Source organism: Rana temporaria, chromosome 2, assembly GCF_905171775.1.
Source record: "Rana temporaria chromosome 2, aRanTem1.1, whole genome shotgun sequence".
Lineage (NCBI taxonomy): Eukaryota > Metazoa > Chordata > Amphibia > Anura > Ranidae > Rana > Rana temporaria.
The window spans coordinates 87006752-87019115 of record NC_053490.1 but is presented as its reverse complement, the minus strand read 5'-3'; the positions used below and the strand labels follow the sequence as shown (position 1 = coordinate 87019115).

At 42.0% G+C, this 12364-nt stretch overlaps 1 protein-coding gene across 1 annotated transcript in view; it reads right to left on the bottom strand.

Annotated features, from left to right (window-relative positions):
* USP12 (ubiquitin specific peptidase 12) overlaps window positions 1-12364 on the bottom strand; it is an 82571-nt gene that overhangs the window by 11648 nt on the left and 58559 nt on the right. The window contains exon 4 of the mRNA XM_040340489.1: window positions 1093-1322. Within this exon, the coding sequence (XP_040196423.1) occupies window positions 1093-1322 (230 nt within the window). The remainder of the gene's footprint in view (window positions 1-1092; window positions 1323-12364) is intronic.

The window sequence follows — 12364 nt, the reverse complement described above, 5'->3', positions numbered from 1 at the left end:
AGACATTATGCCTTGTTGGCTCCTGAACTGAAGTCCATCTCCATGTCATAGTGCTCAAACCCAAGCAGCCAATCTCCAGGCTTAAACACTAGGGGGTGATATAAGGCCATCCACCTGTCTAAGCTCTGACACCAGAGCTTGGACAGGCAGGAATGCTACAGGAGGATGAGATTATTGAAAAGGGACAAAATATCCTAGTCTAACTAATTTATAGCAATCAGTAAATATAAGGTAAAAACATTTATGCAAATCTATCTTATTAGATTCTCATAATCAACTGCACACCAGAAATTGGAATGTCACTAGCAATTCCAATAAAGCAAGTTAATCAAGCTCATTTTACATTGGACAATGCAATACTTTCAACATATTCCACCAGGTTTTCATTAACTGTATGAACGTTCACCAGCTAGTGGATGACAAGCTATGGGGGACATTATACTTTGTCATTTGAATGGTGTACTTATAGCTGAAAAATCCTACAAATCTTTCAAACAAAAACAGCTGCCATCTGTTTGAGGTATAAGGTAAAGCAAATAAAGGGGATGTATTATTGCTACATACTATCATGGGACAACCGGTGTGAATACATACATTTCATTTTACCTGCATGGGCAAATTGTTTATAAATTATTTCCACATATGTAAATGTAATCATGCACACAGGACTTTTTTTTTTTTTTTTTAACTCTCCTAGAAGCCAACAGCGTTTTTGCAGAAAAAATGCCTAAAGATTGTAACAGTTTTTAGAAGCTTTTACAGGCGTCAAGCTCTTGGATGTTAATTTATTTCATTGGCCAGAAAAAAAAATGTATTCTGGACATTGAAATGAATGCTCAAATACCAGCGTTTAGGCATGTTTAGCAGCTTCTAGAAGCTTCAAGCGTTTTACCTGCCCTAACTCTGCTGCTCCTGGACACACTGGCAAAAAGTGTTCCCCCCACCTCCTGTTCCATTGACAGCTCTTAAAATGTTGGATTTCCCTTAACTTTCCGTCACTCGCCAGTACAAATAGAGACAACGTTCGATACTGCACTATGTATATTATTAAAGCAAAAAGCTTGCCACAAATATCTATAAAAGAAATCTTACCGTTTCACAAGTAAGACACCTCGTTTCGTTTGTTAACGTTCCCTGAAAGATCTCATGAACCCAGGTGGGGTCTGGTGTGCTGTTATTGTTCTCATTGTCGATACTACCATTTGGTATTCGACCGTTTTGTTTCTCCTGCTTTCTCTCTTCCTGCAAAATGTCAGCTATTGTATTGAGCAGGTAGTTTAGGAACTCATGGGCATCCTGCTGCATGTAGTTATCGAAGAGTTCTGAAATGAAAGTAACAAGTTTCCATCAGTACTGAAACAAACAATATTTCTTGCTACAGTGGGGATCGAAAGTTTGGGCACCCCAGGTAAAAATTTGTATTAATGTGCATAACAAAGCCAAGGAAAGATGGAAAAATCTCCAAAAGGCATCAAATTACAGATTAGACATTCTTATAATATGTCAAAAAAAGTTTTTATTTCCATCATTTACACTTTCAAAATTACAGAAAACAAAAAAATGGCGTCTGCAAAAGTTTGGGCACCCTGCAGAGTTAATATCTTGTACTGCCCCCTTTGGCAAGTATCACAGCTTGTAAACGCTTTTTGTAGCCAGCCAAGAGTCTTTCAATTACCTTGTTTGAGGTATCTTTGCCCATTCTTCCTTACAAAAGTCTTCCAGTTCTTTGAGATTTCTGGGCTGTCTGTCACGCACTGCTCTTTTAAGGTCAATCAATAGATTTTCAATTATGTTGAGGTCAGGAGATTGTGAAGGCCATGGCAAAACCTTCAGTTTACGCCTCTTGATGTAATCCCCTGTGGATTTTGAGGTGTGTTTAGGATCATTATACATTTGTAGAAGCTATCCTCTCTTTAATTTCAGCTTTTTCACAGATGGCATCAAGTTACCATCCAAAAATTGCTGAAATTTTATTGAATCCATTTTTCCTTCTACTCGTGAAATATTCCCTGTGCCACTGGCTGCAATACAACCCCAAAGCATGATTGATCCACCCCCATGCTTAACAGTTGGACAGAGGTTCTTTTCATTAAATTATGTGCCCTTTCTTCTCCAAACGTACCTTTGCTCATCCCGGCCAAAAAGTTCTATTTTAACCTCATCGGTCCACAGAACTTGTTTCCAAAATGCATCAGGCTTGTCTATATGTTCATTTGCAAAGTTCAAACGCTGATTTTTGTGGTGAGGACGTAGAAGAGGTTTTCTTCTGATGACTCTTCCATGAAGACCATATTTGTACAAGTATCTCTTTATAGTGGAATAGTGTACCACAACTCCAGTGTCTGCCAGATCTTTCTGGAGGGATCGTGCAGTCAAACGTGGGTTTTGAATTGCTTCTCTCACAATCCTGCGAGCTGTTCTGTCTGATATTTTTCTTGGTCTTCCAGATCTTGCTTTAACTTCCACTGTTCCTGATGACTGCCATTTCTTAATTACATTCCGAACAGAGGATACTGACATCTGAAAACGCTTTGCTATCTTCTTATAGCCTTCTCCAGCTTTGTGAGCCTCAACTATTTTCACTTTCAGTTTTCTAGACAACTGCTTAGAAGAACCCATGGTGCTGATTGTTGGGGCAAGGTCAGATGAGTATGTGCATTTAAAACCTTTGAGATTGACATCACCTGGTCTTCCCAGATGATTGAGAACAATCCATGACACTGGCAGGTCTCAGCTTTGCAAAGGGGGCAGTGCATGCTATAAACTCTGCAGGGTGCCCAAACTATTGCAGACGCCATTTTTTTGTTTTCTGTAATATTGAAAGTGTAAATGATGGAAATAAAATCTAACTTTTTTTGACATATTATAAGAATGTCTAATCTGTAATTTGATGCCTTTTGGAGATTTTTCCATCTTTCCTTGGCTTTGTTATGCACATGAATACAAATTTTTACCTGGGGTGCCCAAACTTTCGATCCCCACTGTTTATTAGAACAATAAAGTGTAAATGTGATGATCTATAAGAAACACCAATAAAGCTGGGTAGGCTTATACGCCGGATCAACAATGCATTATTTGGGTGGCTTGCTCCTAAAGAGATTTCAGTGTTGGATATTTAAAGCTCATAAATACTTGGTTTTGAAAAAAAACAGGGAAGGGTCGGGTTAAGTCAGGTTCTGGTTTTTATTTGTGTCCCTCCTCAAAGAGAAGATGTCCCCTCTTGTGCCACCAGAACAAGAAAGATGGAAACAGGAGTCACAGACAGGAAAACAAGGGCAGCAATAAAAATATAAAAGTTCACATCTTTCCACATGCCACTAAAAATAAGTAAAAAGTCCACATTAAAATGATTTTCCATCCGTTTCTGTCTGACATCCTGTCACTAGGGCATAGAAAATAGATAGAAAATCTACCCAGTGGGACATGGGAGAAAATAAATGGACATGAGGCTTTAGTACTTCCCAACTCTTGAAACAAGTTTCAGGTGGATTTGAGCGTCCAATAAAGCCTTAGGCTGAGCTCTATTAAGAGATGGACATATTAAAGCCTTCTGAAAATGGTCATTGGTCTTGGAGCCAATAGGAAAACTTCTGATCTTGCACAGACATCAATACAATGATCTATATATGTTGAGTGGCAATTGGGTTTCGGTCCTGGGATTCACCAGCTCTGATGTGAGATCAATCAGAAAGGAAATGAGAAATTCCTAGAATTATTGCTCTCGCTCTAATGATCGTGGTGATACCTCACATGGGTGATTTTAACAGTTTATATACTCTGGCACTACATGCGGGACAGGCGCATTAAAAATGTATTTTTACTTTTTATTCTTTATTTTTACACTGTTCTTTAAAAAAATATAAATAAATTGTGTCACTTTTATTCCTATTACAAAGATTGTAAACATCCCTTGTGAAATAAAAAAGCATGACAGCATCTCTTAAATATGAGATCTGGGGTCAAAAAGACCCCAGATCTCATATTTACGCTAAAATGCAAAAAAAGCAAAACTAAAGTTGCTTAAAAAAAAAAAAAAATGTCACTTTAAAAGCTATAGGCGGAAGTGACGTTTTGACGTTGCTTCCGTCTTGAAATGGTATGGAGCCAGATGGGGTCCATCTTCCCCTCACTCATCTCCATACCACACAGGGAAAAGCCACTAAGACCACTTTTATCTGAAAGCCGCCCGCCCACTGAAGAGGATACAGAGGTTATGGTAGCTAGCTGCTGTCATAACGATTTTCCACTTCGTATAATGACGGCGGGCGGTCGGCAAGCGGATAAAAGATTAAACAGAAACTGCATCCTATTAAGTTTGGTATAATTACATGGGTCCATTTTTTTGATTAGCCAGTGGGTGGGGAATACATACACTATATTATTATAATCTGACAGCAGGGGCTCTTCTGCTGTCAGAATACACTGATCGTCCCTGCAACTGATTAGTTGCAGCACTGATCATACAAAAATTCTCCAACAAGCCCATTCATGAGGTCCCGATCATTAAATCGACTTCTCACGAACAGGAACAGCCATAGATTATTCAAGATTTGGCCATTCACTGCTAAACAGGTCGAATTTTGATGCATCCATGGCCAACTTTAGATGCAGTCATTGCTCAGATATGCAGGTGTCACGTCTGAATACAATAGACAGCAGTGGAGAAATTTCTATCTACACTGTTAAGGTAGATGGCGGAATCAACCGTTTTCTCTCCTTCAAACCTGCTTGAAAAACAAGCTGCATAGGGTCAGCCTTAGGCAGGCAAATTTCTTTCCTGCAACCATGGGTTGCAGGAAAGAATTTTGCATAATATCCCCATCAACACAGACAGTGCGGACAGGGAAATCCCTCCTGACAAGCAATTGTCTGCTCGAGGGAGGAAGCAGCCCCCGCCTGGAGAAGACCGTGATTATCGCTAGAAGCCGCTAGCGATAATCGCAAGAGAATCTGGCAGGCTGGTTGTACCCAAGTTAATCGATCAACTTGGTACATATAGCCTGTCCACTTACGTTTCAAATCTTGGCCGGTTCCTGCTGAACTCTGTATGGCCAGCCTTACTTGCCATATCAAGTGCTGAAAGAGAACAAATTCAAGCCAAAAAGAAAAAGCACCAACATCCTGTGCTGAGAACTCAAGATCCACATAAAAGAAAAAGGGGGGGCAGATGATTTTTTTTTACTTTATTAAGATTCAGGCCCAAATTACTTCCCAGAACACATAATTTTCATCTGTGCTGGAGACAGCGCCATTCGAGGCCTCTATGGATATGAACAGATGTGCGCGGCAAGCTTTTATTATTGCAGTAATCACCTTTCTGTTGCAGCTTCAGCCAAAAAAATATTACAAATTCCATGTTTGCAGCTTAAGAGTTATAAAATATGCATCAGACTAAGCCTTGGAGTTTAAGGTTCTACATGAAAGCCTGCTTACATACGATAAAATTATAACACATATACAGTGTTACATTTTAAGATTAACTATAGACTTTTAATGTCTGGTTATGTGAAGAAAAAATAATGTATATACAATTTTATAAAAAAAAACAAAAAAAAAAAAACACCGTCGCTAACAGAAAATCTAAAAACATAAGTTTGTACCTCAGATATATATATATAAAAAAAAAAAAATTTAAACATGTGACCTGCAGCCTTTGCCTGTAGCCTTCAGAGCCATGTTTTGAATGAGCTAAAGCAGGGGTCTCCAAACTTTCTAAACAAAGGTCTGGTTTACTGTCCATCAGACTTTAGGGGGGTCGGACTGCGGCAATTTGGAGTAGAAATTGTCCTGCCATCAGTGGGAGTAAACAATGCATCTTTTTTATAAGGGGGAGGAATAGTGCCCCATCGTTGGCATCAGTGGGAGGAAGAGAGTCCCATCGTTGGCATCAGTGGGAGGAATAGAGTCCCATCGTTGGCATCAGTGGGAGGAATAAAAGCTGATTGGCTACCATACACAACTGCACCAATCTCAAACAGTCAAACATGCAGCTTAATTGAGCTGCAGTGCGCATGAGGCCTAAAGTCGTTTTTTTTTTTTCCCATTCAACCCAGCGGGCAGAATGAAAAGAAAACTGAAGAGCTCAGGAGGAAATCCTGTACTAACTATCTATCTGATGTTAGTACAACAATCTCCCCGCAGAGCTATTGTGTTGTCACTGGGGGACAGCTCTCTTTGCCAGAGCACACCTGTCAGTGCTCTCAGCCATTTTCGGTCATGCTCCTTCGACAGAGGCCGGCTTCTGTCGGACTGGTTGCTGTACACACGGGCCGTTTTTCTATTGAACCGGCCGATGCTGCCGGATTATTGGCCTAAGTGTACACTGGTTTCTTGTAAATGCAGTTTGTCCTGATGGGAGAAAATCAGCATTATAAAAACTCACCTAAGCTGCTATGGGGGCCATTTTAACAGAGTTGTGACCCGGATTTTCCCTCTCTCTCATTGGCTGGCTGACTGACTACAGCAGGAGCCAATGGTGCCACGCTGCTGTCTCAGCCAATGACGACGGGGGGTTGGGGGGTGGGAGATAACCGAGCAGCCAAGAGACTCCTGCAACATTGCTGGATCTACATGGGGCTCAAGTAAGTATTAGAGGGACTGCTGTACACAGAAGTTTTTTTTTTTTTATCTTTTAATGCATTAAGATAAAAAACCTTCTGCCTTTCCAACCACTTTAAGTCCCTTTAATAAGAACAGGAAGGTGTTAAACTGTGCATGCACTTCTATAGTTTCTTGGCCATACACACAAAAAAAAAAAAACACAACCATCAGCCAGCCTCGGCACCACAGAAGATAAGTGAATGTATCCATGCATCACAGTTGTCAAGGACAAGCCTGCCTTGAAAAAAAAAAAAAAAAAAAAAAAAGGATTATGTCATATTAGTAATAACAGTAATGAAAACAAAAAGGACAAATGCCAAATCATTCTGCAACAACCTCGAACGAAAAGGGAAGACATTAGTCACAAATAAAATCAACTAAAATGACCATAAAAGCCAAAAACTATAAAGCAGCTTCCACTGTACACAAGATGTGATAGCATCATAAATTGCACCATCTAATGATATAGACGAGACAATATAATGCCTACACAGCCTTGTCACAAGAGAAAAGTAATGTAGGAGTTGTCATTGACAATGTCTGACAGAGGACAATACACCAGGTGGGCGGAATGCAGATGAAACGTTGAGCATAAACTTCCTCAACCTGCTCAGCTTGCGAACATTCATGAACACAGTTTACTGCCTTTTATGTATATACATCAAGTATAAAAATGGAAACAAACCATGTAATATATACAACCCAATTCCCCAAAAAATGGAAGGCTGTGTAAAATCTGCAAAAAAAACAGAATGCAAGGATTTGCAAATCTCATATTCCCATAGTTTATTCAGAATAGAAAACATATCAAATGTTTAAACTGAGAAAATACTGACTGACTGGATACATAAAAATATGTAAAAAATTGCAGACAGACAGTAACAGGAAGGTCATCTCGAAACACATTTCACATAGATTTTGGAATTTACTAGATATTGTGCATATTCAGAGACCTGTAATTATTGCCATTGTCTGGCCTCAAGAGGTCTGGCCCCAAATGTTAATGTGCTGGCTGGCATAAAAAGATCCACTCAACTCATCTATTAACTGACTGTGGGCTCATGGGAGAATCCAACGCTCCAGACGTCAAACTCTGATCCATTAATTAGTTCTTTCTTTCATTCGATACTTCTGCAGGTACACTGAATACAATATAATGGCAAACGTTACTACTGAAAAAATGAACCATGTAACTATGACAGAGTGGGAACAAGAACGTGGGAATCACTCCCAAGCCCACAGTCCAATGACAAAACATTCTAAGGATTAGTCATTGAGGAACTGGAAACTTGCAGTAAAGATATAAAGAGGAGTTAAAGTGGATGCAAACCCTCACATATACCCAGTGAAATGAAAAGCCTCAGATGATACACAAAGATGAAACAAATCTCCCTACAGAAGTTTTACTTCTACATCTTCAGCTTTACAGTGAGGAAAATAAGTATTTGAACACCCTGCTATTTTGCAAGTTCTCCCACTTGGAAATCATGGAGGGGTCTGAAATTGTCATCGTAGGTGCATGTCCACTGTGAGAGACATAATCAAAAAAAAAAATCCAGAAATCACAATGTATGATTTTTTTAACTATTTATATGTATGATACAGCTGCAAATAAGTATTTGAACACCTGAGAAAATCTTGTTAATATTTGGTACAGTAGCCTTTGTTTGCAATTACAGAGGTCAAACGTTTCTTGTAGTTTTTCACCAGGTTTGCACACACTGGAGGAGGGATTTTGGCTCACTCCTCCACACAGATCTTCTCTAGATCAGTCAGGTTTCTGGGCTGTCGCTGAGAAACACGGAGTTTGAGCTCCCTCCAAAGATTCTCTATTGGGTTTAGGTCTGGAGACTGGCTAGGCCACGCCAGAACCTTGATATGCTTCTTACAGAGCCACTCCTTGGTTATCCTGGCTGTGTGCTTCGGGTCATTGTCATGTTGGAAGACCCAGCCTCGACCCATCTTCAAAGCTCTAACTGAGGGAAGGAGGTTGTTGCCCAAAATCTCGCAATACATGGCCCCGGTCATCCTCTCCTTAATACAGTGCAGTCGCCCTGTCCCATGTGCAGAAAAACACCCCCAAAGCATGATGCTACCACCCCCATGCTTCACAGTAGGGATGGTGTTCTTGGGATGGTACTCATCATTCTTCTTCCTCCAAACACGGTTAGTGGAATTATGACCAAAAAGTTCTATTTTGGTCTCATCTGACCACATGACTTTCTCCCATGACTCCTCTGGATCATCCAAATGGTCATTGGCAAACTTAAGACGGGCCTTGACATGTGCTGGTTTAAGCAGGGGAACCTTCCGTGCCATGCATGATTTCAAACCATGACGTCTTAGTGTATTACCAACAGTAACCTTGGAAACGGTGGTCCCAGCTCTTTTCAGGTCATTGACCAGCTCCTCCCGTGTAGTCCTGGGCTGATTTCTCACCTTTCTTAGGATCATTGAGACCCCACGAGGTGAGATTTTGCATGGAGCCCCAGTCCGAGGGAGATTGACAGTCATGTTTAGCTTCTTCCATTTTCTAATGATTGCTCCAACAGTGGACCTTTTTTCACCAAGCTGCTTGGCAATTTCCCCGTAGCCCTTTCCAGCCTTGTGGAGGTGTACAATTTTGTCTCTAGTGTCTTTGGACAGCTCTTTGGTCTTGGCCATGTTAGTAGTTGGATTCTTACTGATTGTATGGGGTGGACAGGTGTCTTTATGCAGCTAATGACCTCAAACAGGTGCATCTAATTTAGGATAATAAATGGAGTGGAGGTGGACATTTTAAAGGCAGACTAACAGGTCTTTGAGGGTCAGAATTCTAGCTGATAGACAGGTGTTCAAATACTTATTTGCAGCTGTATCATACAAATAAATAGTTAAAAAATCATAAATTGTGATTTCTGGAATTTTTTTTTGATTATGTCTCTCACAGTGGACATGCACCTACGATGACAATTTCAGACCCCTCCATGATTTCCAAGTGGGAGAACTTGCAAAATAGCAGTGTGTTCAAATACTTATTTTCCTCACTGTATATATTCTTTAGAAAGTTCAGATCATGTTAGGAGATTTTCACTTCCTGTTCAGCACTGCAGTGAAGCCTGGGCATGCAGCCAAGACAGCTGATTGGAGGAAAGGTACACACCCCCTCTGCTCATAGGTAGAGACTTTCAGAACTGTTCCTTGAATAGGTCAGCTCAGTGCTAATTTATAGCATCCTCCCCAACACAAAATTCAGGCTGCTTTTATCTCAATTGAGGGAGAATTTGTCAGAAGTTTTCAGGCTGATAACAAAGGAAAGGAAAGGAAAGGAAAGGAAAGAAGGGATGAAAATATCTCCCCAGCTGGCAATTCTATTCTGACAGCAGCAGTTGCTTGATTACCTTAAAGCGGAGTTCCACTAGTTTGTAGGTTTACTAAAAGTCAGCAGCTACAAAAAGTGTAGTTGCTGACTTTTAATAAACAGCCACTTAACTTTCCCAAGGTCCAGCGATGCAGCCGCCCGAAGCCTCGCTCCTCTTTCCCTCCTCTCCAAGGCGCCATCATTGCAAGAGTGGACACCAGGCTGCGACAGCCGAGCGTAGAGCTGGGCGATCCCCCCCCCCCCCAAAAAAAATCTGCGTTTTTTTTATATAAAAAAAATTGATTTACGGTTCGAATCAAGTTTTTTTTTTTTTTTTTTTATGGACAGCGCTGCCGGTGCTGCGGGTAGGAGTTTGGCCGCAGAAAGTACTTGTCAAAACTAGGTACCAACCCCCCCCCCCCCCCAAATAATAACATGCCAAATGCGGCAAGTAAGGGGGAGAGGAGTGCTTAAGGCAGAAGTTCCACTTTTGGGTGGAACTCTGCCTTAAAGTGGTTCTAAAGGCTTAAGGTTTTTTTTTACCTTCATGCATTCTAGCCCCACCCCCAATTGTTACCAAAGAGCCATCTAAATCCAGCGATATGCAAAAGAGCCTTGGCTCTCCAGGGAATGATGGCGGAAAGAGGGGGGCCGGGTCAAGCCACGGCTCTGTGTATGAAGGGACACGCAGAGCCACAGCTCGGGAACGAGCCTGTTTGAGCACCCCCATTGCAAGCTGCTTGCTCTGGTGGCACTCGGCGGGGGCCAAGAGCTCCAGCGAGGGACCCGAGAAGAGAAGAAGCTGGGCTGTTCTGTGCAAAACCACTGCACACAGCAGGTAAGTATGATACGTTTGTTACTTCAAAAAAAAAAGCCTTCGATATCACTTTAACTACTTAAGGACCGCCTAACACCAATATATGTTGGCAGAATGGCACTGCTGGGCACAGGCAAGTACATCGCCTTTAAGAGCTAAGCCGCCGGCGCTCTCGCGACCCGGTCCGAAGCTCTGTAAACGCGCCCTCAGGACCCGTTAGCCGCCGGTGTCCCGCGATCGGTCACAGGAGCTGAAGAACAGGGAGAGGTGAGTGTAAACACACCTTCCCCGTTCTTCTCTGTGGCAGCGTCACTGATCCCATGTTCCCTGTTTTAGGGGATGACGATCAGTGACGTCAAACGTCCAGTCACGGCCCCCTACAGAGAGAATCACTCCCTTAGGGCTTAGTGGTTAACCCCTTTACTGCCATTGTAATTTTCACAGTAATCAGTGCATTTTTATAGCACTTTTCGCTGTGAAAATGACAATGGTCCCAAAAATTTGTCAAAAGTGTCCGCCATAATGTCGCAGTCACGAAAAAAAAAAACGCTGATCGCTGCCATTACTAGTGCCACCTACAGGACTAGGCAGAAAGAAAAAAAATACATATAAAAAAGGACTGCCTATGGACAGTCCTAGCTGGTATAAGCCCCTCTCTGCTATGTTTGTCACAAAGCAATACAATAAAACATAATAATAATAAAAGGCGAGACCAGAGAGAGAACACACAACCACACCCGAGAACCCCTCCAGAAGGGGAACAAAATGCCAAAAAAAGAAGAAGAAGGGGGTATGCCTGCAAAACCTTGCAGCCAAAATGCACATCCGAAGATGCTTATCATCCCAGTAAAATGTGGAAAAGATGTGCAGATAGTCCCCTTGCAAACTGGAGACACAGATGCCCATGTCGGAAACACCCGAGAGGCATCAAGTGCCTGTGGTAGAGTATGCCGCAATTTGGAGGGGAGGAGCCCGACCTTTAATAGCATAAGCCTGAACAACCATCTGCCTGATCCAACGAGAAACATTGGTAGAGGAGACCGCTATGTCTTTCCGTGGGCCATCCACAAGCACAAAAAAGGAATTCAACCTCCAAAATGAAGCCATAGTAGACAGGTACACCAAAGCCGCTAGGAACCCAAACAGTGCAGTGCGACCTCCATGGGATGGGAAGGGTGCAGACACCAGGAAGGCAGCAGAATACCCTCTGTCAGAAGGACGTCATATACCACCTCTGGAAGGAAGGACACAGATGGATAACTATCCAATCCTGGTGTAGATCCAAATAGGATAAATTACAGTACAAGAATGGCAGCTCCAACATGCAGCATGCCGATGGCATCAAAAAGGCGACCGTCCAGGAGAGGGTATTGGGGGGGGGGGGGGGTTGGGGCTAATATTGAGGAGCCAAAAGAACCAGGCTCACCCCCCCCCCCCGGCAGCAAGGAAGATTGTACCAGGGGATTCCCTTAGATGAAGGTACAGATCAAGTAGTGCATGGGCAAAGGATGATGAAAACCTAGCCTTTGATGTCAGTTAAGGCCAGCTTTTGAAAATGCCCCATGAAAGAAACGCCAAAATCCGAGCCACCAAGAAACAACCCGGAT